The 25,783-nt window shown below is 65.5% G+C and overlaps 12 protein-coding genes across 12 annotated transcripts; 5 read left to right on the top strand and 7 right to left on the bottom strand.

Moving 5' to 3' along the window:
* Positions 1 to 48: 48 nt before the first annotated feature.
* Positions 49 to 1,812, bottom strand: Q8F55_000322 (uncharacterized protein; the record flags this gene model as incomplete). The annotated part of the gene is made up of 1 exon (XM_069348975.1): positions 49 to 1,812. The coding sequence occupies one exon, from the start codon at positions 1,810 to 1,812 to the stop codon at positions 49 to 51; it is 1,764 nt and encodes a 587-aa protein (XP_069212519.1).
* Positions 1,813 to 2,473: 661 nt separating this feature from the next.
* Q8F55_000321 (uncharacterized protein) lies at positions 2,474 to 3,606 on the bottom strand (the record flags this gene model as incomplete). Its single annotated transcript, XM_069348974.1, has 6 exons — positions 2,474 to 2,492; positions 2,538 to 2,666; positions 2,711 to 3,085; positions 3,131 to 3,312; positions 3,347 to 3,429; positions 3,483 to 3,606. 6 exons carry the CDS (start codon positions 3,604 to 3,606, stop codon positions 2,474 to 2,476), a joined length of 912 nt encoding a protein of 303 aa, XP_069212518.1.
* Positions 3,607 to 3,846: 240 nt separating this feature from the next.
* Q8F55_000320 (uncharacterized protein) lies at positions 3,847 to 4,499 on the top strand (the record flags this gene model as incomplete). Its single annotated transcript, XM_069348973.1, has 5 exons — positions 3,847 to 3,876; positions 3,911 to 3,977; positions 4,012 to 4,124; positions 4,178 to 4,375; positions 4,413 to 4,499. The coding sequence occupies 5 exons, from the start codon at positions 3,847 to 3,849 to the stop codon at positions 4,497 to 4,499; spliced, it is 495 nt and encodes a 164-aa protein (XP_069212517.1).
* Positions 4,500 to 4,971: 472 nt separating this feature from the next.
* Positions 4,972 to 8,266, bottom strand: ATG1 (Serine/threonine-protein kinase; the record flags this gene model as incomplete). The annotated part of the gene is made up of 7 exons (XM_069348972.1): positions 4,972 to 5,039; positions 5,086 to 5,361; positions 5,412 to 7,392; positions 7,446 to 7,504; positions 7,549 to 7,768; positions 7,838 to 7,975; positions 8,117 to 8,266. 7 exons carry the CDS (start codon positions 8,264 to 8,266, stop codon positions 4,972 to 4,974), a joined length of 2,892 nt encoding a protein of 963 aa, XP_069212516.1.
* A 3,680-nt stretch (positions 8,267 to 11,946) lies between these two features.
* On the top strand, positions 11,947 to 13,451 carry Q8F55_000318 (uncharacterized protein; the record flags this gene model as incomplete). The annotated part of the gene is made up of 2 exons (XM_069348971.1): positions 11,947 to 12,914; positions 12,980 to 13,451. 2 exons carry the CDS (start codon positions 11,947 to 11,949, stop codon positions 13,449 to 13,451), a joined length of 1,440 nt encoding a protein of 479 aa, XP_069212515.1.
* Positions 13,452 to 13,507: 56 nt separating this feature from the next.
* On the bottom strand, positions 13,508 to 15,673 carry MSC7 (Meiotic Sister-Chromatid recombination aldehyde dehydrogenase; the record flags this gene model as incomplete). The annotated part of the gene is made up of 5 exons (XM_069348970.1): positions 13,508 to 13,635; positions 13,673 to 13,839; positions 13,876 to 14,349; positions 14,387 to 14,817; positions 14,855 to 15,673. 5 exons carry the CDS (start codon positions 15,671 to 15,673, stop codon positions 13,508 to 13,510), a joined length of 2,019 nt encoding a protein of 672 aa, XP_069212514.1.
* Positions 15,674 to 15,950: 277 nt separating this feature from the next.
* On the bottom strand, positions 15,951 to 16,620 carry Q8F55_000316 (uncharacterized protein; the record flags this gene model as incomplete). The annotated part of the gene is made up of 6 exons (XM_069348969.1): positions 15,951 to 16,025; positions 16,072 to 16,150; positions 16,206 to 16,239; positions 16,286 to 16,343; positions 16,435 to 16,525; positions 16,601 to 16,620. The coding sequence occupies 6 exons, from the start codon at positions 16,618 to 16,620 to the stop codon at positions 15,951 to 15,953; spliced, it is 357 nt and encodes a 118-aa protein (XP_069212513.1).
* A 528-nt stretch (positions 16,621 to 17,148) lies between these two features.
* On the top strand, positions 17,149 to 18,969 carry Q8F55_000315 (uncharacterized protein; the record flags this gene model as incomplete). The annotated part of the gene is made up of 5 exons (XM_069348968.1): positions 17,149 to 17,305; positions 17,367 to 17,656; positions 17,696 to 18,024; positions 18,062 to 18,746; positions 18,781 to 18,969. 5 exons carry the CDS (start codon positions 17,149 to 17,151, stop codon positions 18,967 to 18,969), a joined length of 1,650 nt encoding a protein of 549 aa, XP_069212512.1.
* Positions 18,970 to 19,035: 66 nt separating this feature from the next.
* On the bottom strand, positions 19,036 to 19,865 carry Q8F55_000314 (uncharacterized protein; the record flags this gene model as incomplete). Its single annotated transcript, XM_069348967.1, has 3 exons — positions 19,036 to 19,524; positions 19,573 to 19,696; positions 19,735 to 19,865. The coding sequence occupies 3 exons, from the start codon at positions 19,863 to 19,865 to the stop codon at positions 19,036 to 19,038; spliced, it is 744 nt and encodes a 247-aa protein (XP_069212511.1).
* Positions 19,866 to 20,049: 184 nt separating this feature from the next.
* On the top strand, positions 20,050 to 20,911 carry Q8F55_000313 (uncharacterized protein; the record flags this gene model as incomplete). Its single annotated transcript, XM_069348966.1, has 3 exons — positions 20,050 to 20,161; positions 20,195 to 20,789; positions 20,830 to 20,911. 3 exons carry the CDS (start codon positions 20,050 to 20,052, stop codon positions 20,909 to 20,911), a joined length of 789 nt encoding a protein of 262 aa, XP_069212510.1.
* A 421-nt stretch (positions 20,912 to 21,332) lies between these two features.
* Q8F55_000312 (uncharacterized protein) lies at positions 21,333 to 22,048 on the top strand (the record flags this gene model as incomplete). The annotated part of the gene is made up of 4 exons (XM_069348965.1): positions 21,333 to 21,377; positions 21,432 to 21,531; positions 21,569 to 21,983; positions 22,018 to 22,048. The coding sequence occupies 4 exons, from the start codon at positions 21,333 to 21,335 to the stop codon at positions 22,046 to 22,048; spliced, it is 591 nt and encodes a 196-aa protein (XP_069212509.1).
* Positions 22,049 to 22,287: 239 nt separating this feature from the next.
* Q8F55_000311 (uncharacterized protein) lies at positions 22,288 to 24,568 on the bottom strand (the record flags this gene model as incomplete). Its single annotated transcript, XM_069348964.1, has 5 exons — positions 22,288 to 23,424; positions 23,470 to 23,806; positions 23,854 to 24,238; positions 24,277 to 24,382; positions 24,428 to 24,568. 5 exons carry the CDS (start codon positions 24,566 to 24,568, stop codon positions 22,288 to 22,290), a joined length of 2,106 nt encoding a protein of 701 aa, XP_069212508.1.
* Positions 24,569 to 25,783: the final 1,215 nt, after the last annotated feature.

Genomic DNA, 25,783 nt, shown 5'->3' with positions numbered 1-25,783 from the left:
GATGGCCCAGGTGTTATCTACTTGGGCTCCCCCCCCCCTCCCCCCTCCCTACTCCTCGTCGTCAAACCCCCACGCGTCGTCCCCGCCGTCCCCGCCCCCGCCGGCAGCGCCAAAGCCCCACCCGTCGTCGTCCCCGCCAAAGACCCACGACTCGTCGGCACCGCCAACGCCGTCGTGCAGCGGCTTGCGGACGACGAGCGCCTCGACGCAGATCATCTCGCCGCCGGTCACGGGCGCCGGCGTCTCGGGCGAGGTCGCGGCCGAGGGGGCGGCCGAGTCGAGGTTACGCACGTCTGCGAACGAGAGGGACAGGGAGTCGAGCGGGAGGTTGAGCCCGTCGAGGAAGACGTCGTCTGGGAGCCCGGTGGCCGGGGCTTCGTGCACCCCGCGCTCTGTGAGCGGGCTCGAGGCCGCCGTACTGGCCAGCGGCGAGGTCGCGGCCGAGCCGGACGCCGGCGCGCGCTCGAGCCGCAGGGACGACGGCCGCGCCGGCTGGTGCGGGAGTCTGGCGGCCAGCCCCGGCGCGCCGGCCGGCGCGTGCCCGATAAACTCGGCCACGGGGGACGAGCTGCGCTCAGCGTACGGCATGGCCGAGGTGCCGTCGCCGCGGAGCAGGTCGAGGCGGCGGGCCTCGCGCCGCGCCGCCGCCTTGCGCCGCTTCGCCTCGCCGGGTACGGGCTCAGCGGTGGGCGGCGAGGGCGTGGCGCGCTCCGGCGTCGGCGCGTCGTCCAGGTCGAGGCGGAACGCCGGCGGCTCGTCGTCGCTCGTCATCGACGACACTCTGGTGCGCGATATTCTCCCCGCCGACACGTCGCGCGATACTCTCCCCGACGACACGTCCGAGTCCGCCTCGTCGCTCGCGTCGGCCTCGCGGTCGAAGATGATGTGCCGCTTCGTAAACTCGCCGTTGGGCGGCGCCACCCCCGCTTCGTCCATCTTGTCGCGGTACCGCTCGCGGCGGGATTTGACTTCGGGCCCCTGGCCGTTGAGCCCGCGCGTGCCTTTGCGCGGGCGGCCGTGTTCGTCGAGGTCGGGCCGCGTGATGCGCCACGGGCCGGCTCTGCTATCCGACGCGGACGCGGCGCTGGCGCCGCTCGGCGAGTCGGGCTCCAGATTCGGCGGGTTGACCGGCGCGCCCTGCAGCACGATCTCCTTCAACACGATGACCGTCGCGCCGACCTCGGACGCCATGAGCTCGAGGGTGCGCAGCGACGCGTCCATCTCGGCGCGGGTCAGCCCAATCACCGTGCCGTCGTCGGCAAGCCCGAGCTCGTAGATCGCCTCGTTGCGCCCCTGCTTGAGCCGCCACATCATCTGCGTCACGAGCCGCTGGAACCGCTCCGGGCTCGGCTCGACCAGCTTGAGCTTGTACTCGATGTGCCCCTCCTTGTCGCGCTCGGCGGCGAGCTTTGGCGCGCCAGTCGGCGCGAGCAAGGGCGAGCCGTGCACGAGCGTGTGGCGCGTCACGTCGCTGTCGGGCTGGGCGAGCAGGCGCTCCCAGTCTCTGAGGGCCTGGCTCGTCGCCGAGCCCGAGAGGTGGAACGACGACGCGGCCGACTCGGCCGGGCTGGCCGGGTCGCTTCCCTCTGGCGTTCTGCGTATTGGCGTGTCGGCGTCGCCGGTCGACGCCGCGCGGTGCGGCAGCGACGTCGTGCTGAGCGAGTGCGAGATCTCGTGCCACGGCGACTGGCGGCGCTGTGGCCCCGCCGCGGAGGGGAACGCCGGCGTGGGCATGGCGGGCGTGGGGCGCGCCGACGGCGTCGCGTACCCGCTCGCCGGGTGGGAGCGGGGCGGCGTCGGCGTGGCGTGCATCGTGTGGGGGAGGGCGCGCACGGCGGCGCGGCGGATCGGCTGCAGGGTGGACGGCGGCGGCGGTGGCAGCTAGTGCGACCGCTGCGCAGTGGGTATTGAGGCGGGCGTGGCTGGTATTGAGGTGGGTCTTGCGGTGGGGCGGTTGGTCAGAGGTATGGCCACTGGGAGTCAGTGAGGACGCGACGCCGAGCTCACTATCGGTGGCGCGTGGGCACCGGCGTGTGGGGCAGTTGGGCGGGATGAAGAGCACGAGATGCTAGCGAGATGGGCGGGGCATGCGGTGAGATGAGACGTAAAGAGGTGCAGCGAGCGCGATGAGAGCGAGTTGGTTGCTGGGCGTTCCGTATCCGGACCACTGACAGCGGCGTCATCATCGACTCGGACCGAATCACGTGTTGTTTATTGCACCAGAGAGCGAGTGGCAAACGCATCCAGCGGCGACCTCGACGCGCCTCTCGACTCCATGCGGTGCACGCTCGACTCGAACGGCAGCCGCGGTCTTGTCGTTGCGCGCGGGGCGAATGCGAATGCCAAGCGATACTGCGGGTGCGGTGATCAGGCCACCTCCCTTGCCACTACGGCCTTCCCACTCGCCGCATCCGGCAGAAGCCAGTCGCGTTCGCAAGAACACTACTACTACATGCATGACTACGTACAGTGCCTACTTGGCATAGCGGTCGCTGCGGGTATCAGCAGGTGGTTATCGACACGGGGACGGCACCTACCTCTTCATCTTGGACCGGCGGTCGAGCATGGCCTCGGCGACGCGGCCCTCCTTGATCGCACGCTTGACCTCCCTCCTGTCGCCGGGGGCCAGCTGCGTCCGGTGGCCCTTCCAGCCCTGGTACTCCTTGCTGCACGAGTCAGCTCAATGACGGTGACCCTCGAGTCAACTCACGCCTTGCGCAGCTCGTCCTCGACGCTGCCGGCCGACGGCCCGCCCTCGAGCAGCCGGCGCTTGCCCGCGCCGCCCTCCTTGCCCTCGATGGCCGCCACGCGCGCCTTGAGCACAAACTCGCGCTGGCACTTGATCCGGAAGCCCTCGTCCTCGCCCGGGGCGTCGGCGTCGCCCCGCAGCTCGCTCTTGTGCGCGTAGATCTCCTCCTTTGTGAAGCTCGGGACGGAAATGTACTTGTCTGCGTGGGTACGCAGCGCGATCTTGGGGAAGAGGCCCGAGGCGTCGGTGAGGACGGGCACCAGGGCTTCGAGCGGGCCGCGCGAAGCCGCCGTCGCGCTCAGCACGCCGGACGGCGAGACGGTGAGGAAGGTGCCGCTGGAGCGTTAGCTGGGTACTCTCCTGCATTGTTTCGCTACCCACCTGCTCGTCCGCAGGCTCACGACGTCGTCGCTGCCCGCGAGCCGCGAGATGACCCAGACGTGGTTGACGTCAGACGGCTCGACGACCTGGAGCGTCTCGCTCGTCGAGAGCTCGTTTGCGCCCTCTGGCGCCTCGGGGACGTCGACGGCGGCGGCGTACACGCGTTGTCTCGAGGCGTCCCACTGGCGGTCAGCTCGTCCAGGGACAGCTACTCACGGCGAGGCAGGTGAGCGGTGTGGTCGGGAGGAGGATGTACGCGGGGCCCGTGACCTCGCTCAGCTCTGTGGGGAACATCCAGCCTGGGGCGTGAGTACGGGAGGAGCTGGAGGTAGGCACGTCGCAGCTCACTCACCACTGGGGTCGGCCGCGGCGAGCGCCTCGAGGTCGTCGCCGCCGTGCGACTCGCGGTACGAGCGCTTCTTCTTCTTGGGCTTGTCGCCCTTGAACTTGAGGCGTTTTGAGACGACTCCGGACATGGTGGGGGAGGGGAGGGTGGATGAGGGAGAGGGAGGAGGGGGGTGTTGATCGGCGAGGATAAGTGGAGGCTGCGGGCGGTAATCTGCGCTGGAATCGGCATTATCCTGCCCTCCTAATGCATTCCCACGCCGCCCTAATCCCCTCCCTCGACTTCCTAATCCGGCCCGAAACCACGACACACGACAACGCCCACACGACCGTCTCGAAAACTCCAACTCACCATCCTCCCAACCAACACGATGCCGCAAGAGCTCGTCTCCGCCGACGAGGTGGGTGGCCCTTGCGGTACGCGCTGACGCCCAGTTCCTCACGCGCCTCACCTCGGCCTTTGCGGGCCCCTCGAGCGCCATCTGGCTCTCGCACAAGCGGCGTGCGTTGGCTCCTTGTTGCTACACTGACGCCAGATACGCACGATGCGCAGGGCGACAGCGCGATGGACACGGTCGACGCCGGCGACGACGCCGAGCACGACGTGCTGATCCGGTGCACGCATGGCGCGTCCAAGTTTTCCGCGCGGGTAGGTGCTGGTGCTGGCTGGTCGCTCGCTCCGCTCGCTCACGCCCACGCTAGGTGCCCGCGTCATCACTGCACACGTTCCACGCGGCGTACGGCGCGCTGCTCAAGGCGTCGATGGCGCCGCACATGCGCAAGCGCGACAAGAAGAAGGAGCGCGCGCGCGCCGACGCGGCCGAGGCCCGCAAGCGCGAGCTGTTTGTCGACGTCAAGATTGGCACCGAGGGCAAGCGCGGCAAGGGAAGGCGGCAGAGGGTGCGTTGGCGGCTGTGGGGCTGGCGCTGACGAGCAGATGCGCAAGGTCGCCGCGCAGAAGAAGAAGGAGGCCGAGCGGGAGCGCATCGAGCTCCGCGACGCTGCTAGAAAGGCGCAGGAGTAGGTGGCGGCACGAAGGCCACCGCACCAGCAGGCCCCGGCGGGTCTCTGACTCATAATATGATGTGCTTCCATGCAGCAGGCTCGTCATAAACTGGCGCAAACCGTCCACTAACAGCGCCTACTGCTCTATCCCCTCTCATGACACATTTGGCATCGGTGGAGGAGCCCACGGTACAGAGTACAACGGGTGATTTACTTCGGTTCTGGATTCACGGCGAATGAGATGGGAATGGACAACACTGAGATGGACGTGGATTCTAAGACTCGTCTGCTGGGGCAGCCCGAGTATGGCTGTATCGATTGATTGGGTGGTGGAAGGTGCAGGGTGGAGTGGTGAATGATAAAGGTAGTGTCACCTCGCAGGCAGGAGGGTCATGTTTGGAGCTGGACAGAGTCGAACGTTCGGAAAGGGGGGCGGGCCAGTTGTTGTTGTTGGAACCAAAAGTCGTAAGAAAACAAGCACAGTCCATTGCTCATTTGGTGCGGCTGGCATCAAGCTTGCGCCGCACGCCATCAAGGCGGTCGCGGATGGACCCAATGACTGGAGGGTAAGCAAAACTCATCCAACAGCCACGCACAACACTTACGATGCTCAAAGAGGAGGCGGTCTTCGTTACGCAGCTTGACACCCTCGTACATTGCATCGTCCAGGAGGGTGTCAAGTAGCCACATGGCATTCTCGTAGCCGTCTTCGGCAGCGGCCAGGTCGCCGAGGAGCTCGGCCTGCGCAGACTGGCGGGAGATGTCACGGGCGCGGTCGTGCACGAGGCGATCGACATAGGGCAGCTCGTCGGCGCAGCGGGCCTTGGTCCATTCAGCCTTCTCGTACACCTCGTTGAAGCGTGCACGGAACCACTGAACGACTGCAACGTCAGCCACGATTGTTGCGCCGTGGACAACACTCAGAACTCACGCTCATTCAGCTCGGCGCTGGTCTGGTACTCGACATTACGAGTGGAGCGAGCCTCCCAGTACTGCTTGAAGCGCTCATGTCCCGCGCAGATGAACGCAAGCGACTTGAAGTAGAGAGCGCACGCATCACCGGCAGCTGCTTCTTGCTGTCTCAGAGCAAGAATATCACTGCTTGTCGAGGACGCCGACGACTTGCGTCTGCCGGTTATCGAGACTGGTGGCACGGAGAACGGGGGCGCGTTCGTGCTGGGTGGGGTGGTCGACGTAATGGTCGCCGACGATATCGACGACGGCTGCCTCGATGTCTGCGACCAAAGCAGTAGACGCTGGTCGGCGAGATCAAAGAGGACGTAGGCCTTGCGAGCGGTATCTTCCAAAAAGTCGAGAATAATGCCCTCATCGGGGTCAATCTCACCAGATCGTTCCACTAGTGGCCACTTCTTGGTGGAAGTCCCGGTGGCCCGTGCTATCGCAGTTGCCGCCGTGTTGGCCGACGAATTGAGCAGACGCACGGCAGTATTTGTGAGCACACGTGCGAGAGCGTTTGCAGGCAACGACGATGGGGACGCCGAGTGGCGGTCGGGTGAAATAGCATACGTCCCAGGCGGTGGGAACACCGTGGGCGTGCCGGGGAGCGACGGCTGTCGCGAACGTGGAACAATGGTCTGGCGGACAGCCGGTACAGCGAATGGAGGTGGCGTCGTGCCAAAGGCGAATGGTGGGGAGTAGGATGCCGCTGTAAGCTGCGAAGGCTGAGGAGTTGGCGGGCTCGAGCCGGTTGGACGGAAGGTTGACACAGGGCGAGAGACCATGCTTGTCTTGCGGACCACAGCGCCGACGGAGGGCCGCCTGGAAGTCTGCTGTTCAAGCTCGTCGGCCAGCTCGTTGATCTCGACCGTGCGCTTCTCCACCACGACGTATTCTCTTCCAACCGAGTCGCTAGCACCGAGTGCAGCGTCATCCTTGCCCGTTACTGTAATCGGAGGCGTTGCTGCAAGCGGTGAACTGCCGATGACAGGTCGTAGCGCATGCAGTGGCCCCGGAGGCGTGACGACTGGGACGTCATCGGCGCTGCTCCCAGCGCGCTCCATGCGTGGCGATACGCGGCCAGGCGTCGCAAAGGACGAGCCAATCGGGCGAGGGACAGCTGGAGATCCCCCGGTTGGCGAAGGCGAAGGAGGGCTGGGTTCCGCGGGCTCATCGCCAACGTAGTACTTGGGCTCTGAGCGGCGCACAGAGGGCGGTCGTGCAGGCGTTGTCACCGGTGTGGGCACAGTACTGCCTGGGCGCGAGATGTTGTGTCCTGACCCTGTGCGCTTCACCATGGCCTGGCCGCGTGTCGGTGATGCTGGGGAAGGTGGAACTAGTGCTGGGGTGAGCAGCTGGCGCTCCCGCTCTGCACTCAGGTCGAGGTCTTGGTGGGGGCTGTAGTATCCCGCGTCCGAGCTGTCGGTCGACACGTCGATGCTGGTGCTCACATCCGCCACCGACTCGACCATAAAGCCATCCCAGACGCCGCAGGCAAAGAAGTCGTCGAAACCCATACGCTGAGACGGGTGGCGCTTGAGGAGGCTGCGAATCAGCTGCTTGATGTCTGCCGAGACTGGGATAATGGGGGCCGGTGCGGAGCCGTCAGCGGCGGGAGTTGGAGCGCGAGATGACTCGTCTGGGAACTTGATTCGGTCATCGCCCCGCTCGATTCTTCGCAACAGCTCGACATGGTTTGGAGCTCTGAATGGAGAGCGTCCCACTGCCATCTCGTAGAGGACAGCGCCAATTGACCACAGATCTGCCCTAGCGTCGTACTTTTCGTATCTCAGAATCTCTGGGGCCATGTAGAGTGGCGAGCCGCAAAGGGTTTCTGCCATTGCCGCGGCTGGCAGAATGCGGGCGAACCCAAAGTCGGCTACCTTGAGGATGGGGATTCCTAGCGGGTGACCCTCGGAGACTTCCGTCGCAGTGGGGGGCTGAAGGAGGAGGTTCTGTGTGGTGCATGAGCAGGGTGGCGCGACGACAGATTGTGTGTCCAACTCACCTGGGGCTTAATATCGCGATGAATCAAGTCCTGCGAGCGAAGGAACTTGACGGCTTCGGCTGATGGGGTCAGATGGTTCCAAGTGGCAAGAGGGACTACTCACCAAGTTGGCCAAGGAAGCAGCGTGTTACTCGCTCGTCGAGACCACCGGTCGCCGGATGTGGCCAGAAGACCTTGCCCTCTGTCCTCGACGCGACCATGCCGGATTCATACACCCTGGGGACAAAGTCGAGGGTCTCGATCCGACCGCGGTTCTTCAGATAGATGGACAGATCGGCGCCAGAACAGTACTCCATGACGAGGTAGATATGTGTGTCGTTTTTCTGAGATTGCGTCAATCATTGCGCGTTGGAGTCGGGCGGGACGAGGCAAGACGCCAGACGTCTACTCACGAAGCAATCGATCAGCGCGACAATGTTGCGATGGCTAATGGCCTTGAGAATGTTGATCTCGCTCTCGAGATTATCAAGCAGCTTGCTCGTGAGCTTTTGGCGCGAGACCGCCTTGATCGCGACAGGGACCTTGGACTTCTGCTCAAAGGTACCGGTGGTCACGTCGAGAGAGAGAGAGAGTGATATGGCGATGGACGGGGCGTGGGTCGAAGCGAACGATATCGTCAGCACTGATAAGCGCGCCGAGGGAAGGGTGTGTGTGGGGGGGCATTGACTCACGGAGCGGTGTCCCTTGTACACTGTCGCAAAGCTACCACGGCCAATCTCGACGCCGACGACATAGTTGCCTATGCGTTCGCGGTGGCGAGTGGAATGACTGCCGCTAGTCTCGCTATCGCGCTTGCGCGCTACCTCGTCCTCAGCTGGCATGTCGGCGTGATTGACGAGGGGAGGTTGGGGGAAGGAGCAATGCCGCGATGCGGCTGATGTGTAGTGTTGTGCCAGATGATGACAGAGGCTAACGTGTGTGTAGGATACCGTCTTGGCGCCAGAGTGAAGTGAGGGAAGGCAAGCCCGTCTGGTCACAGGGCTGGATTGCGAGTCATTCGATTGTATGGGGCAGCCGTGAGATTAGGTCGCCGTGGGCGCGTATGCGTGGGCGTTGCGTCGAATGGGGGCGGGCAGGCGGCGGCGGCGGGGCGGCGTCGAACGGGCAGGGGGGTGAGGGAGGGAGGAAGGAGGTAGGGCGAAGTGGAATGTTGCGGCGCGCGCGTCGACTAGTTGTGTATTGCTGTGTGCAGTGCAAGGGAGAGAGTGATGTGATACAAGCGCAGTCTGGTGTGTGACGGCGCGTCCGAGGTGGACGGGGGCGGGTGCGTTGGTGCGTGCGTTGGGTGCAGGGTTGAGGTGTGCCCAAGTCCGGGGATAAGAGGGGTGGCGAGGTCGTTAAGGCAAGGCAAGGCAGGGGGAGGGGGGGCGGGGCGCGAGATCGAGTCAAGTGATGATGGATACGCGGCGGTGAAGAGGGGGTGGCGGCGGTGGCGGGAAGAGGCCGGGGTGGGTGGGTGGAATCGAATGACGAATGTGGTGGTGGTGGGTGAGAGGGGGAGCGGTGGTGGTGGTGGGGAGCAAGGAAGAAGGCAGCACGGACTTGCGTGTTGTGTGCAGTGTGTAAGAGTTGTGCGCGCAGCTGTTGTCGATGCTGGCGAGAGCGACGACGACAACGACAGTCGCGAGTAAAGGTGACAGTGTTACGAACGGTTGCGTGCTGTTGTAAAGCAATAATAATATAAAGTGAGCGATGAATACAAGGGGGGGGACCGCCTGGGGTGGGTACGCCGCCAGGGCGAGTCTGCCTGATGCGGACCCGATCGTCGGTCGATAAGGCAGCAGACGCAAGGGGCTGGAGACAACAAGGCGGGCGAGCCAAGGCGACTCAAGCACGCACCTCACCCCCTCCTCTCCCACTCAACGCGCTATTGCGACAGTCGCGGCAGGCAGTCGCGGCCTATCACTCGACTCGTAGCGCCGGATAGCATGAGACGACTACATACGCGTGGGGCAACAACAACAACAACAATGGGGACGGCCGGGCGGCAGTGACGAGCATGCAGCCAAGCACATGCATGCAGGCTGGCGAGCACGAGCGACTGCCGCTGCTTCTCTATCGCGCAACCTTGCCCAAAGAGGTCGTCAGCCAGCGTGACCTGTGGACCTGTGAGTAAACAAGACGGCGTCGCCCATGCATCGTCTGTCGCGCCTCGCATGCCATATCACACCACCCCACACCACCCACCCACCCCACCCCACTCCACCTAATCACTAATCGCTATTGCCCCTTGGCCCGCCATGTCTCACTAGAGCAACCGATGGTGGGGGGCAAGTGCAACGCTGCCATGCTGGAACGTGCTCCCCTGTCCCGGTGACACGTCGAGGCAGCAAACAGCGTCAATAGAGTTGACTCGGTGGCATCAGTTGCTCCAGCTCCCCGTTCCCTCCCCACGCTGCGGCGGCTACTTCTCCACACTGCCCCCCTGTTCTGGCCATGGACCCAGGGTGGTGGGGGCAGGTGCCATCGCCGCCTCGCCGTGCCATGGCACCACCCCCTGCGCCCACCTTCCCCGCTCCCCATACTTGCGAGGCGCCAGTGGCGGCGGCGACTGCGGTTGCGGTGGGGGAGAGTGCCGAAATAGGCTGTGTACCTTGGATGTATTTGGTCGCGCTGCGCTCCGCGGAATGGGCGGGCAAGGGCGAGGGAGGGCTAGACGAGGCGAGGCGAGGGAGTGGAAGCCGGGCGGCCGACGTGACCGTCTCGTTCGTCTCGTCGGCTCGCGCCTATTATCTGACGTATGTCGCAGCAGAGTCTCGGCCGCGACCCGAGCGGTGGACAATTCATTTTGCTCCCACGCGAGAGCGACGGGTGTGCGTGCGTGAGCTCTCGAGCTCTCGCCCAGCTAGCGCTATCTCTGCTGCACGCGGGCATTGGCCCGCCCGCCCTCGACTCGAGCGTCGACTGATGCCATCCATCACATGAGCGGGGTCTGCCCGCCGGCAGTAGGTACTCCAGCCTGACATGCATGCCGCACGCCGGTCCACATGATCGTCGTTGCGTCGTTGCTGCTCAAAGCAGCTAGAATGTGCCCTCCCTCCCCCACCGAGACAAGACCGACCGACCGACCGATCCAGACGGAATCTTATCGCCAGGCACGGCGACGCTTTCGGCCGGACGTGTGTGTCATGGCCTCGGCAGAGCAAGTGCGATACTTCACTCTGCTCCAACTCGTCTGCTGCCTGGTCGAGTTATCCCGCAACTCGGACGAGGTCACGCGATGGCGTCCACTCCACCTCGCCGACGTTGATCGTCCCGCAGACGACTGCTCGCGTGCACATCGATTCCAACTGTCGCCTCTCGTCTCGGTTCGCCCCGCTCTGCAGCCGCTCCACACTCTTCTGATCCCGTAAACCCCTGACGTCATTGTTTACGACGTCGACGACCTCCACTTGGGAGGAAGGTGGAGGAGGGTGGGCGGGGTGGGTCGAGCAAGGCGAGTAGAGTGCGACTTTGGACGCTCGCTCGCTCAGCTGCATGCACGATGCTTACACATCACACGAGCACGTCTATGCATGTGCATTGTGTTCGTTGAGAGCGTAGCAACACACCCCGTTGCATTGCAACAACGTTCTCAGCAGCACAGGGGTGGCCGAGCGCGTCACCGCCCCCACCTCGCCAACCCCGACCGTTCTCACCTTCGCAACCCGACGGGTGACATCGAGGCCAAGTATATAGGCCGCGCCGCTCAGTACACACTCGCGTGTTCTCATGCCTCTGGCATTCTGCGGCGACTTTGGCGCGGTGGTATACTCACACTATGACGGGTGGAGGTTGTCCACTGACACGCGTCTTGCTCACCACCGCTGACCCCGCCACAACCACCACACCTCTACCACGACCCAATGCAAAAAGATCTCAACGCATGTTTGGCTCTCGCCGGTCCTAGGACCCATGGGCTGATCTCTCGGATCCATTGTGCAATGTGTGGTACCGCTGGCCAGACCATAGTTACAGAGCTAATCCTGGCATCTCCCCACGGTGAGGGAAAGCATGACTCTCATTGCTAAACTTGCGTGGCCAGTGCCGGACTCGAACCGAGGACCCTTCGACTTCAGTCAGCCAGACGTGAAGTAACGCAAGTGTCAACAGCAGAGACCCAGTACCGTCAAGCGACGGCGGCACCATTGCAGGATGCTGGAGGGCGGTGCGACGTCCGTTAAGACAAGTCAGGCGCGTCGAGGGCGCATGGGCATGCGATGCACTCTGCACTCTGGTGCGATGCAGCGTGTGGGTGTGTGTGTGCAACGGTGCATGCACCAATGCACGCGCGTACGCCGGCTCGCACCTCGTGCACACATGCAACGAGTCGCACCCTCGCCGCTCGCACTGGCAGCAGCTTGCCCGCTCGGGCCTCGTCTTGTTTGTGCGCTCGCATGTCGTGTGTGCGACGGGCGACAATGACACCGAGCTGCAACCCACCCACGACACACCACCTCTCACAACTACATCCTTCAACACTTGCCATTCACTCTCGCCCACTCCTCCCCCAACCCCCGCAATGCCGCCCACGCCCCGCGCCAGGCCCCCAGCACTCGCCCTCAGCATCGACGGCGAGAGCGACACGGACACGGTGTGCATGGTGACTGCGCGCTCGCGCGCCTCGTCGCCAGCCGACACGGTGTTCACGGCGCCGCTGTGGACCGGGGCGGCGCGCACGCCCAGCACGCCAAAGCACATCCCCGGCGCTTGGGACGAGCGGTACTCTACGCCGCCGCCGTTCCCCGTGCCGGCGAACACGCCGCGCGCCGCCGGCGCCAGCGGCACGATCGGGCTCGGGAGGCCCCCGCGCCGCCGCGGCTCGCACGCAGGCAGCGAGCGCACGACCACGACGGTCGAGTATCCGGACGGCACGCGCGTCGTGTCTGGTCCGCCGGCGGGGTGGGTGAGCGCGTCGCCTCCGCCGGCGCGCAGCTTCTCCACGACGCTCAAGTACGCGTTTGCCGACGACGACGGCGGCGCGTGCCTGGCCGAGTGGGAGGCCCACCCCGGTGTCGAGGCGCCCGACCACGAGTGGACCGAGTTTGTGCGTGCCGAGATCCAGCGCATGCTGTTCGACGGCGTGGTGGCGGCCACGGGCCAGCCGGTGCAACACGAGGGGCCGGGCCTCGTCGAGCACATGCGCGAGCTGCGCGCCGAGATGGACAGCCTGCGTGCGGTCGTGGCCCAGGTCAAGGCGGAGCAGGGCTCGTCGCTGCATACGGGCTCGACGCCACACACCCCGGCGATGGGCGCCGGCCACGAGCTTGAGGCGACCCGCCTTCAAGAGCAACCCGAGGCCGCACACGCGCACGGTGTCGACGGGCAGCAGCACCACCAGCACCACCATCACGAGCAGCACCACCAGCACGACGGCAGCGAGCACGAGACCCGCCACGCCTCGGAGCACGACCACGACTCTGCCCACCACAGCGCCTCGGAGCACGACTCGCACAGCCAGCACGAGTCCGCGCACAGCTCGGAGCACGAGTACCACCACCGCTGCCCACCCCCACGCCCGCGCACACCCACGGCATCACGGTCGCCGGCACCAGCGGCCCGCTGCACCTCACGCCGACGACGCTGTCGCTCGTGCTCGAAGTCGTCCGCGCCATCGACCGCGCGCGGCACGTCGACCACCGCCCCGACGTCGCAATCTTTGACGACGACAACCTCGCCGCCATTATCGAGGACGCGCGCCAGGTGCTCGACGAGGAGGGCGTCAGCGTGTTCGGCGGGAGCGTGCGCAGCGCGCTCGCGTCGGGCTCGGACGGCTCGGGCTCGGGCTCGCAGCGCCGCCGCCTCGTGCCCTCCGAGGCTAGTGTGCCCGACGCGCCTGACGCGCCCGACGACGCCCGCACCGCGTCTGCCCCCTTCAGTCCGGCTGTGCTCGCCGCCTCGCCCGGCACCATCACGCCGCGCCCGGCACAGTCGCCTGAGCCTGAGGCAGACGCACGCGTGATGGCCGCCGCCACCCCGCCCGACGACCACCGCCACATCACCACGCCACCCGCCACATCCACCTAATCACCTGCATCTGATAGATACCGCCCATGCTATGAATCCAGTCTCTAATGCACGTCCTACGCCGTCGCGGCCGTGCGGATCACGTCGAACAGGCCGCCGAGGCGCGCGCTGCCGGCGCCGTACGCGAAGCGCACGAGGCCCTTGAGGAACGTCCACGGCTTGTCGCCGGCGGGCAGGGGGAAGTCTGGCCAGTCAGCGCCAGCCGCCACTGCCTCACTCACCAACAGGCCTGGGAATCGTCGTCTGGATGACGCGGAACCAGCGGTCCTCGATGACGGCCTTGGGCGCGCACAGCCCGCGCACGCCCTCGGGCCCGGCAAAGCGCCCGTGGCCCGACGCCTTGACGCCGCCGAACGGCATGTCCTGGTTGAGGTAGAAGACGCCAAAGCTGGGTTTGTCAGCGCGGCTGCGCGGATACACGCACTCGTTGAGCGACACCATGCCGCACTGCAGCGCGTCGGCGACACGCATGCACTCGCCCTTGGCCTTGCCGTACACGCTTCCGCCGAGGCCGAAGCGCGAGTTGCGCAGCTGCTCGAGCGCCGTGTCAATGTCGTCGTACGGCACGACCGTCATGACGGGCGAGAAGAGCTCCTCGGTCGCAATCTCCATGTCGAGGGTCACGTCGGCGATGAGCGTCGGCTCAAAGTAGGCGCCCTGCGGCCGCTCGGGGTGGTGGTACGCGCTGCCGCCGGCGAGGAGGCGCGCGCCCTGCGCCTGCGCGGCCTGGATGATGCGCTCGAGGCGCTTGATTGGCGCGTGTGAGATGAGCGAGCCGACGTCTGTGCCGACGCGGAGCGCCTGCACGCGGGGGAGGAGGAGGCTGATGAACTCTTCCTGCCGCGCACGCGGGACGAGGAAGAGCTCGATGCCGATGCAGTTTTGGCCGGCGGATTGGCTGTGGGGTGAGTTTCGTGCAGACAGCGCCGACTCACAAGGCCCCGCGCATCCAGGTGCTCGCAAAGAACTGGAAGTTGGCCGAGGGCAGGATGAAGGCCGGGTCCTTGCCGCCGAGCTCGATGCACGTCGGGAGCAGGTTCTCAGCCGCGGCGAGCGCGACCTTGCGCCCTACGGGCTCGCTGCCGATAAAAGTGATGTGCCGGATGGTCGGGTTGCGCGTGAGCGTCTCGGCGACGTCGGGCAGGCAGACGACGAGCTGGACAACGTCGGGGCTGAACCCGCTGGCCTGGAGGCACTGCTTGACGCCGCCAATGAACCACTCGGACGACCAGGCCACCTGCTCTGAGCACTTGACGACGATCGTGTTCCCCGAGAAGAGGGCGGCGAGGATGGGCGACAGCGCGTTGTGGAACGAGTAGTTCCACGACACGAGCGCGGCGACGGTTCCAAGCGGGACGTAGTGAACCTGGCGGGCGTCAGCCCAACAAAACCACTGTACGCACCTTTGAGATCTTGTGCGCGAGGAGCAGGCTGCCGGACCGCGTCTCGGGCTGGAGCGCCTTCTCGCCGTGCTTGAGCAGCCAGTCGATCTTGGCGAACGTCGTGAGGATCTCGCCGAACACGGCGTCGACACGCGTCTTGCCGGTATCGCGGCAGGCGACGTCGACAATCGCGTCCATGTCGCGCAGGATCCACGCCTTGAGGCTGCGGAGCAGGCTCTGGCGCTGGGCGAACGTCGTCGTCGCCCACGCGCGCTGCGCCGCGTCCGCGGCAGCGACCTTGGCCGCGACGGCCGCGCCCGAGTCGAGCTTGAGCGTCGCGATGTGGCTGCCCGTCGACGGGTCGTAGCACGTCACATACTCGCCGGGGTTGACGGCGCCGCGGGGCAGGAGGGTGAGGTCGCGCTCGTGCGCGAACAGGTCGGGGTGGGCAATGACCTTGCCCGTCCAGTCGGGGTCGGATTGCTGCGCGTCAGCACGGCCAGGCGTGCGGCTTACCTCGGGCGCGGGCCACTCAAAGTCCACGACGCGCTTGGACACACGCCGCGCCGCCCACCACGCGTACAGCGCCGGCAGCTTGGACACGAGCGCGATCACCAGCAGCGCCTGCTTCCACGGCTTGTCGGGCGGGTTGTAGACCGCCGTCCAGACCTCGCCGAGCGTGAGGGCCAGCAGGGCGTCGCGCCACGCCTGCAGCTGCGCGAGCGCGCGCATCGTCGTGGTGTACGGGCACACCATTGGGGATGGAGAGTTGGGCGAGTGATCGAACGACGAGATGAGGCTGTCAGGAGCAACAAATCGCGACGGGACACGCGCGATCATTGCGCGGTCGTGAGGCGGGGCCCCGGGATGGCCGTGATTCCTTTGCCTGCTGCGATGAGTTGAGAAGCGGACAGAGTGGTCTTCGGGGGGGCATGTACAGGAAGAATGGACATCAAGGAGAAAGACAGAGACATGCATGGCAGTGGCCCGCGCAGTGATGTGGCGCGGCGGCAAGACGAGTGTGAGCCACTCCGTGCGATGGGTGTCTCCTCGCCCCGAGCCCGCCGCTCCGTCCCCTCCACACGAATCCTTGCATTCGTGCACGATCTACAGACCACTACTGCTCGAGGATACCCTTGAGCTTGGCCTTGTCGAGCAGGTCGCCCTCGACAATGCGCGCGACCTCCTTGCCCTGGCGGGGTCAGTCGAGCCCGCGAGTCCCCGTTCCGTCCACTCACGCTCTCGTCGAGGCGCACAATGGTGGGGATGTTGGTGATCTTCCACTCGGTGCGCGCCTGGTTCTTGGGGTCCTTCCACCTGTCCTAGGTTAGCACGGCACCGCGGCGAGCCGACACCGCGCACACCGACGCACTCGGGGATGTTGCCGACCCAGTAGAGGACGGCCTCTGGTCCGTGTCAGTGCGCACCGAGCACCAGCAGCCATGTACTCACTGGGCTTGTCGGCGCCGCCAAACGTCTCCTGGACCACGGCGTCCGTGTTGCGGCAGTCCTGAGGTGTGTCAGTGGTTGTTGACAAGGGCGGGAAGACAAGCTGTGGGCTACACCAAGCCGACGAGCCTGCATGCACTCTGGCCACTCACACCACACCAGAGACGGCCGTCGACCTTGCTCGAGAAGAAGACGAGGAACTTGGGCGCCTCGGCGCCGGCGAGCTTGAGAGCGTGGGGGGCACTAGGTGGTTAGTAAGACAGTGGCCAGTGGTGGAGGCGAGAGGGGCCACGGCGTGACTATTGCCTCGACACGCACAACGACTCGATGAGGGGCATTGTGATTGTTGTCTAGCTGAAGTAATGTAGACGAGATGAAGAGCAAAGCAGAAATGCATGCATCGTGTCGTCGCTTGACAATGACCGACGGGTGGTCGACCCACAAGGCGGCCCAGACTCGACTTGTTGATGACGCCCCGTCGCGTGCTGCCGCCCGTTCGCTGCCGCCCGCCGCCGCCGCTCACCACCGACTCAATCCTTCCCTCCGTCGCCGACCCTGGCTGCGGTCACTTCACAAACCAACCAACGCCGACAGCAACACCCTCGACCCAGCCAGCCGGCACCCAGCTCGGCCCCCACCGGCTCCTGTACACCAGCGCAGGCGACCGACACATGCCTGCTCGGGCCTCGCCGCGCGCTGCGGCCTCGGGGCCCGATGCACCGGGCAGCAGCAGCGGCAGCGGCAGCAGCAGCGCCCATCACCCGATCCTCGGACTGACCCACCTCGCGGTCTCGTCGCCTGTCGACGCCGGGTCCGACGCCTCGTCTTCCCTCACGCCGACGTCGGCCGCGTCCCCCGTGTCCGCCATGCTCGCCGGCAAGCACAAGGGCAAGGCGCGCGCCGCTGCCGAGCCGGAGCGCGGCCGCCGCGTCCTCCCCGCACGCATCCGCCGTGCGGCGGGCGGAGGCGCAGAGGGTATCCGCGACATTGAGGAAATGGTCGTCGACTGGCTCGAGCGCTGGGGTGGGTACTGGCGTTATGCTGGCCTTTGTGTGGGACGGTGCGGACTGACGCCCGTTTGCAGGTGACATCAACACGGTTCCGCCTGATGACTTGCCGTTGCAGCTCACAACGCTGCCCTACGCCCTGGTCACGCCGCCAATATACACGGTCGAGGCGAGTGCGAAGCCACTGTCACGCGCGAGCTCTCCGACACGCAACGGCACGGTGCCAGACCAGTCGCGAATAGAGACGCCGGTATGGCGCATGGTCAGAGCCGGGGAAGACGACAAGGAGGAGGCAAAGGAGGAGCTCGCGTCGGGGCCAGGGCAGAGCCCGACGAAGCGTCTGCGGCGGGGCAATGTTGGATCAGAGGTGGGTAGTTGTGTGGGGCGGCATTCTGACGACCGCCAGCTCATCGAGGACGTCTCGGATCAGCACTATGCCCTCCTGCACCGCAAGTTTGAAGCCTTCGAGCGACGACAGCGGATTCGCGAGCGCGAGAAGCTCCAGTTTGAGCGATACAAGATGCGTGCGCGTGTCGACTTGCTCCGCAGCCTCCCTGCTCCACAGTGGACGAGCGTTGTTAGCGTGATTCTCGCGCGGACTGACGCCGGCGAGTCGTGGTCGCGCGGTCGGCGGAAGCTCGAGGCCGAGGGGGTCGACTGGCTCCGGCGCAAGCTCATCAAGGAGGGCGTCGAGGTTCTCCGGCGATATGACCAGCTGTTGCCCAATGACAAGAAGTAGGTTGGGATTGGGGGAGCGCTGCTGACCTCAAAGGCAAAGACTTGTCGATGACAGCAGAGTGTCGAGCCCGTCGGCGCCATCGTCCTTGTCACCGCCTCCAATGTCGACGCCAGATCCGCCGCCAGCACCCCGCGTGTCTGCGCTGCGTGATGAGGGGGCGAGCAGCTCGCGGCGCCGGCAGAGGCAGGTAACGCCGGTCAAGGCCGCCTCACCGGTGCCGATCAAGGTCGAGGAGCCCGACGAGCCACCGCCAAAACCCGTCATCAGGATATCGGCGCTCGCGTTGAAGCAGACAACTTTAGCATTCCCCAAGCTGGAGAAGAAGCCAGCGGCGTCACCACGAAAAGCTGTAGCCTCGCCACGCAAGGCGGCACCGCCACCAGCAAAGATACCCAAAATCGAGCACGTTGAGCCGGCCGACCACGAGCCATCACCTGTACGACCACCATCACCACGGCACACGAGGCCGCGCTTTGTTGCCCCGCAGACGGCCTCGGGCCTACCATGCCTCATCGAGGCGGCCCAGCGGCGTGAGAAGGCCATCGAAGAGGCCATAGCTGCCAACGCCAAGGTTGAAGCCGCGGCCAAGGCGAAGAGCGAGGGCCGGGTGCTGCCTGGGCGTCTAATTGCGCGCAAGAAGACACGCGAGAGCACTCGCATTACCCTGGCGACGCCGTTCGGCCTGCCCATGCCGGCGTCACTCGAGACCAAGTCAGAGGTGAGTAAATGTGCCAAACGCGGCTGACGCGCAGTTCTCGATCAGCGACGAGGAAGAATTCTGGCCCATCATCGCGGCAAGGGAAGCGGCAGCGACAGAGGCTCGCCGCAAAGCGTCCACTGCGGCACCTACGGACGAGGTGCACGCTGCGGGCGCACCTGCCGGCTCGCCGTCGTCCGAGGCGCTCGACATGGAGGGGGTAGAGGCAGCAGTGGTACTTTAATACATGCGTGTACATGATATGTGTGGCTCATGGCAATGTGATATGTGTCTTGTGGCGTCAGCGTCGTCACTCGCTCTTGGCCTTTGCGGCCATGTTGGCGAAGAGGGCGGCAGCGGGCGCGTCGGCGGCCTTGTCCTCCTCGAGGCCGAGGATGAGGCGGCGCAGGGCGCGGATGAGGTATGGGGCGATGAGGGCGCCCGCGAGCGCGAAGAGTGCGATGGCGGCGAGGGCGCTGGCCGCCGTGGCGGGGAGCACGCCGAGGATGAGGGGCTCGAGCACGAGGTGAAAGTCGGTGTGGAACGGCCAGTCGGCGGGTGACGTCGGGTCAGCCGAGTTGTAGTTGACGAGGCCAATGTCCTCCCAGCTGGTCCAGGACGAGTGCGAGTGGGTGGACGCGGCGTCGTCGTCGCTCTTGCTCTCGTTCTCGCCGAACAGGGCGCGGACGCGGCGGAGCAGCGGGTGCGGCATGCGCGGGCTGAGCGGGGCCGCGGTTATGTGGAGGAGGACGCCGCCGGCACCGCTGGGGTGGATATGCGCCGCGAAGCGCGTGGGCGACTAGCGAGTGAGCGTCAGCGAGCGAGCGAGCGGGCCGGGGGTACCCACACTGCCAGGCCACGACAGCCGCGCGGTCCAGCTCTTGCCCTTGTCCTCGAGGTCGAGCGCGACCCACACCTCGGGCTGCGCGTCGGACACGGTCAGTCCCGCCTGGCGCTGGGACGCGGTGAGGCTGGGTGTGAGTGGGCGCCGGGGGGGGGGGGGACTCACGAGGCGAGCGCCGCGCCGCGCGGCGGCGCGACCACCTTGCCTGTTAGGGGGAGGCGGAAGTTGACGATCTCGGTGTCGGCGGCGACGAGGGCCGCGAGGGCGAGCAGCAGAAGCAGGGGCCACGGCCTCATGGTGTTTGGGTGAGGCCGGGGTGGGGGGTGGTGGACTTTATACAACAACAATGTCGTCGCCCGTCAGGTCCGGCGACTTTGAGCATCATCGCGCCAACAACATTTCGCGACATCATCACGCTCATCGCCTTTCGTCATTCTCCTCTACCTTCCTTCTCTCACGCCCACACCCCACCCTACCCCGATGGACGCCAAATCCCTCCTGCGCGCCCGCAAGGCGACGGCGCGCGTCGAGCACCCGCACGCGGCGTACACGGCCGCCGGGCAGCTACGGTGCGCCATCTGCGCCGTGCCAGGTGGGTCAGGCCTTCGAGCTTTGCTGACCCCAGTCAACCAGTGGGACGCACACCTCCTCACCAAGCAGCACCGGCAGAGCGCGGCGCGCGAGAAGGCGCAGGCGGCCAAGGCGGCCAAGCGACGCGGCGGGGGCGAGCGGGACGAGAGCGCGAAGCGGGCGAGAGTGGAGAATGGGAGCGAGGACGAGGGCGGCGACGACGACGACGCCGGGCCGTCCCTGCCCGCTGGCTTCTTCTCGGCGGGCAACAAGCCGAGCGTGGATGACGAGGAAGCAGCTCCGGAGGCAGCGCCCGCGCCCGCGCCCGCCGTGCCAGAACCGACGGGCGACGCCGAGCTCGACGACTTCCTGGCATCGCTCAACGACGACGACGAGGCGCCGGCTCCGGCAGCGCCCGCACCAGCGCCGGCCGCCCCAACACGGCGCAAGGGGCTGGCGTACAAGAAGACGGAGGACGCGCCGGGCGTGGCGTCGTACGCTGCGGCGCCGGTGCTGCTAGCGGCGAACGGGGACGCGGCCGAGGCCGAGCCCGAAGAGCCAGAGGAGAGCGAGGCCGAGCGGCGGGCGCGCGTCGAGCGCGAGGAGCGCGAGGAGATTGTCGCGCGCCTCGAGGACGAGCAGCGGGCACAGTGGGTGTTGCGAAGGGGGAAAGGAGCTGACGCCGTGCAGAGAAGACGCCGACTCGCGCGTCGTGGCCCTCAAGGCGCGCATGGAGGCGCTGAAGAAGCGCCGGGCGGGGAAGAAGGCATAGGCGTGATGCATGGCATGTACTGGGTGGGGCGGGCGTAGGCTGGAGAGGGTGGGGCGGGCGTAGGCTGGAGGAGGGTGGAGCAGGTCAGACGAGGCGGATGGGAGGCGAGGCGAGGAGGTGGACAGTGGTCAGCTTGCAGGTGCCGGGGTCCCCCGCCATCGCCACCACGACCGCGGCCGCACCGTCGGCCGTTGCTCACACGCCGCGCCGCTCGCCCCGTATCCTGCTGCATGCGAGCTCACTGCACGCTCCGTCGCTGGCTGGCTTGTTGTTGTCGTCGCCAGTGATCGGCATGGTGGTGTTTGGTCCCGCGACCGACCGCCGGGCAAGCGACTTCTTAGCCCGCCTCGATCGCTCTTCTCGTCGTCGTCTCACCGTCCGTCCGTGTCTTATCTCGACTCGACCTCTCGCCACGCCCACAATGGGGCAGGTCTCGTCCGTCTTCGACCCGGACAACGACGCCACGGTGCGCCTCGCCGCGCCTCCCTCCCCCCCCCACGGCGCCCGCTAACGACCGCAGGAGACGCGCAACTACACGGTGCCCAAGTTTCCGTCGCTCTACAACCCGTCTATCTCGTCTACGATCCAGCAGCGCGGCTACTTTCTGCACAATGCCGAGGGTGCGTCGCCTCCCCCCTCCATGCGCGCTGACAAAAGCAATCTGGCGCTTCACGTTCTACTGGACGCTCATCCTCCTGCTCGGCACGTTCCTGGCCTGCGCGGCGCTCGCGAGCGCCAACATCGTGCTCAGCCGCACGCTCTTCGCGCCGCGCAAGGACGACGAGATGGAGCTGCTCCCCCGCCGAGGGCTGGTAGGGGCGATCTCGCGCGCGGCGAGCGCGGCGAGCTCGATCGCGCGGGGGAGGAGGCACCGCGCCCGCCGAAGGCCCCCGCTCTACCTCGTCCTCATTATCCCCCTGCTCATGGGCGTCATTGCGGCGTTCGTCGCCCTCGTTTCCGGCACAGTCGTGGGGTTCGCCCTCGCGGCCGTCTACTCGTCGGGCGGGTTCAGCATGTCCACCTGGGTGCCGTTCATGTGGGCGCTTATTCAGGTCGTCGTGCTCATCATCTCGTGCGTGACGCGCGGGACATGACTGACATTGCAGGAGTTACTCGTCGCTCACTCGCATCCTCTAGGCCGTGCCCGCGTGCCCACTAATAGATTATCCACACTCCTGCCGTTGTCACTTCCTGTATGCATTGTTGTTAGCATGTGCTGGCGCCTGCACCACGCCGTTTTAGTCGCTCGCCACTGACCCCACCCCCCCCCCCCCCCACCCCCCCAACCCCACATGCTGCCCAGACAATCAATGCATGTTGTGTACAACTCTTCGGCGCTCGCGCGCCTCTAGAGACTCTTTACTTCCTCCGGCCCACTAGAGCTTCGCCTTCTCGTCCTTGCCCGTCGACGCCGCCTCGCACACGCGGCGCATGTCGCGCAGCGCCTGCACAATGTTGTGCTTCAGGCGCGTCGTAGACGTCGTAGGGCACGACACCTTGGACTCGAGACCAAACTTGACAATGTGCGGCGCAATCATGTAGTTGATGCCGTATCCATCAGGCCAGGCGGCACCGAAGCCAGTCGCCATGAAGCGGATGCCCGAGCTCAGACCAGACGTCGACAGCTTCCACTCCTGCGACTTGGCGTACAGCTCGTCCTCGAACAGCGGGTGCGTCTCCCCAGGGCGCAGCTGCACCTTGAGGCCCATGAGGTGGCGGTCCCATCCGCCGCCGGCAGACGAGCGCTTGGTGAGCGCGTTGTGCTCGGCAACCGCCTTGGTCAGCAGCTCGTAGCGCTTGGCGTCGTCGAGCGACGCGTTGTCCATCGAGCTGACAAACGAGCGCGACTCGACGCTCAGCGTGCGGATAACGTCGGTACGGCCGTGCTTGAAGCCACGCGTCGACGCAGTCTCGTACGTCGCAGTCGCGTTGCCCTGGTCACGGAACCACGCGAGCTGCAGCGCCTGCTGCATGAAGCCGTCGGGCGACTGCTTGGCAACCTTCTTGATCCAGTCGCCGCCAAACTCGGCCCACCAAAGCGTGCTGGCGTCCGAGTCGTCGACAATCTTCTGGTTGCGCTCGGCAACAGCCTCAATCTCATCCTGAATGGTAGAGTCGACGACAAAGTCCTCGCGCTGGAAGCCCTGGCCAAGAGCGGGGAGAATCTGCTTGGTGACCGAGAACTGGGCGTCGTCGACGGGCTCGGCGAGCGCGTAGTCGACAATCATTGAGGGCAGAAGCGCATCGACAGGCGAGTGCTCGCCCATGACGGCGGCGCGGCCGTTGTTCTCGACAAGAATGCTGAGGGGCTTGTCGAACCAGCGGTTGCGGCCGCCGAACAGACCACCCTGGGTGTTGTGCATCTGCGCGTCGATAGGAGCCTGGCGCAGGGGGTCCTCGGTGGGCTGCGTGGGCAGGGTGTAGGGGTCGAGCGACACGACAATGAGCGACGAGTCGATGTTGGCAAGCGTCTCGCGGTTCTTGGGCGAGAAGAGGATGACCTTCTCGCGGTTCTGTCGACGTTAGCAGAGCTCTCCTCTCGAGGCAAATCTACTCACAACAGTCCAGGTGTCACGGTGGTCGGCCGAGAGGATGCCGACGCGAGCGGGCTGCTCACCAGCGTCCTTGCGCTTCTTGGCGTCCTCGACGGCGGCCTGGAAGAGGCGCTCAATCTCACCAGCGGGGATGGGCTCGGGGATGCCGTCGGCACCCTGCTGGAAGACATCAATCGAGTAGATGAAGTCGTCGATCATGACAGTGGTGTGGAGCGCCTGGTTGTCAATGACCGAGAACGCGTCCGAGCTAGGCTGGGGGATACGCGAGAAGTTGAAGATCTTGGAGAACTGCGACATGCACATGGGGCCCGCCTTGGAGACGTGGGGAGGGAGCTCCTCGCTGCAACCGTCAGCCTTGATCGCCCGGTCATGGCGGCTTCTACTTACCGGAGGATCTGCGTCCTGTACTCGGCAAAACGGCGCGTAAGCCAGGCGGCGCGGCGAACCTGCCAGTCGGTGATCCACTCGACCTTGGTCACATCCTCGTACTTGAAGGCCTGGTAGTAGGCCTTCTTGTCGGTGTGCGAGTCGAGCCAGGGCTTACCGCCGCCCTCAGAGCCGGCGGGGAGGTCGTGCGAGGGGTTGGCGTTGAGGGGGACCGTCGTCTTGTTGGTCGCGCCGTCGAGGACGGGGGGCGCCGGGTCCTGGGGGTCGGACGCGAACAGGAGCCACCAGTTCGAGTTGACGAGCATGGGCGCGCGCCACGTGTGGTACGCGAGCGCGAGCCACAGCGTGTCGTCGAGCCAGTTGTTGGGCGAGATGTGGTCGAGGTCTGGTAGGTTAGCCCCGTGCTTTCGCGCTAGCCCTCACCCTTCAGACGCTCCTGGAGGACGCGGCCAAGACCATCCTTGGAGGCAAAGTCCTTGGCGAAGAGCTTGCGCTTCTCAAGTTCCTTGGGGAGGGCGTGCGAGCCATACTGTGGGTGTCAGCGATGGCACACTACACTGCACACGACACACACCTTCTGCTCGAGCAGGGGAACGATGCTCTTGATGTAGCCCTCGAGCGACTTCTCGAGGTCGGGCACGGGCAGGCGGGGGAGCTTGTCCTGGTACTCGAAAGTCCTGGCGGGGGACTTCTTTGGTGCAGTGGTCGAGACCATCCTTGCGTGGGCAGTGGGGTGTGCTTGGGTACGAGAAAGAGCAAAGGCAGCAACGGCGGGCGATGACTTGGATGGTTTTATACGAGATGCGAGGATCCGGCTATTGACAAGAGGCCTGAGGGAGGGGACCGGCATTCTGCGGCGGAATTGGAGCTTGGGTTGGCTTTCGAGAGCCTAGGCGACGTGGGGGCTCGATATTCGGGGATGGGAGGGGGCAGTCGGCGTCGTTTCAAGCGCTGTAGACTGGGCGTTTGGTGACGATGAACGCAGTTGAGAGAGCGTAGAACGCAGTGACGACGGCACAGCGCGGGGCAGAATGCACTGTGGGGGTCGGTATGGATGGGGGACCTTGTGGAGAGGAGACTGCCGTTGTAAGATCCGATGCGTGTCAGAGACGGAAAGCGGACCTTGGAGCCACTTTGCCGGCACGGTGCGCTATGTTACCCGGCACTTGACCACACCCCCTCCGCCCTGCCGGCGCCCAGCTTATATTCCCGTGACGCGTCACACTCCTGCGCAAACATCGCTCGTCTTCCGCTCGCATGTAGCCCCACAAGACCACATCCACAACCCCGTCCTCACCACTTTCTCGCCTATGAATGTCATCGTGTTCCCCCACTGCCGCCATTGCCGACAGTTTGGAGAGCGGTTCGGACTGCGCTGGGGTCCGCTAATCTCGCCTCGGGCTGGCTGACGGACGTGCTTGACCATTGAGCCGTGGACACAAACGGCCACCGGAGAATGAGCGGTGCGAGGGGGGACCCACCGTGGGAAAGTTAGTGCCATACCTCAAGCCAAGTGTTGCAGTGCCACCACAGACGTAACACGACTGGCGCCAGTCGGGGCTGCGTGGTACGTTGCTGGGGGTAGAATGGGAGAGGGCTGAGCAAGGATGGATAACCGCTTCTCGCTCATGCGGATTCTGAGAATAGGTGTCGTTTGTCAACAAGTGGGGCGGCTGCTGGAGGGTCACAAGGCCACCTTCCTTTGTCAGGAGAATGAAGCATGGAGGATCGCAGACCCCCGAGCTGGTGAATAGCCACGTTCCCTCCCGAGATCAAGTACTCGCGTTGTTGGGCAGACATGTTTCTGATGTCGTGTAGACAGTGACCGCCCCCGCGACCCTCCCCCCCCCCCACACTTGATCAGACATGATGCCCTTTCGTTGACGACCGCGAGTTCAGCTGATGGCTACGACGTGTTCCCCTGTTAGTT

The sequence above is a fragment of the Vanrija albida genome (assembly GCF_041260175.1).
Source record: "Vanrija albida strain AlHP1 chromosome Unknown contig_1, whole genome shotgun sequence".
Classification (NCBI taxonomy): domain Eukaryota; kingdom Fungi; phylum Basidiomycota; class Tremellomycetes; order Trichosporonales; family Trichosporonaceae; genus Vanrija; species Vanrija albida.
Note: the sequence above shows the minus strand (reverse complement) of the source record. Positions and strands in the feature narration are given on the sequence as shown.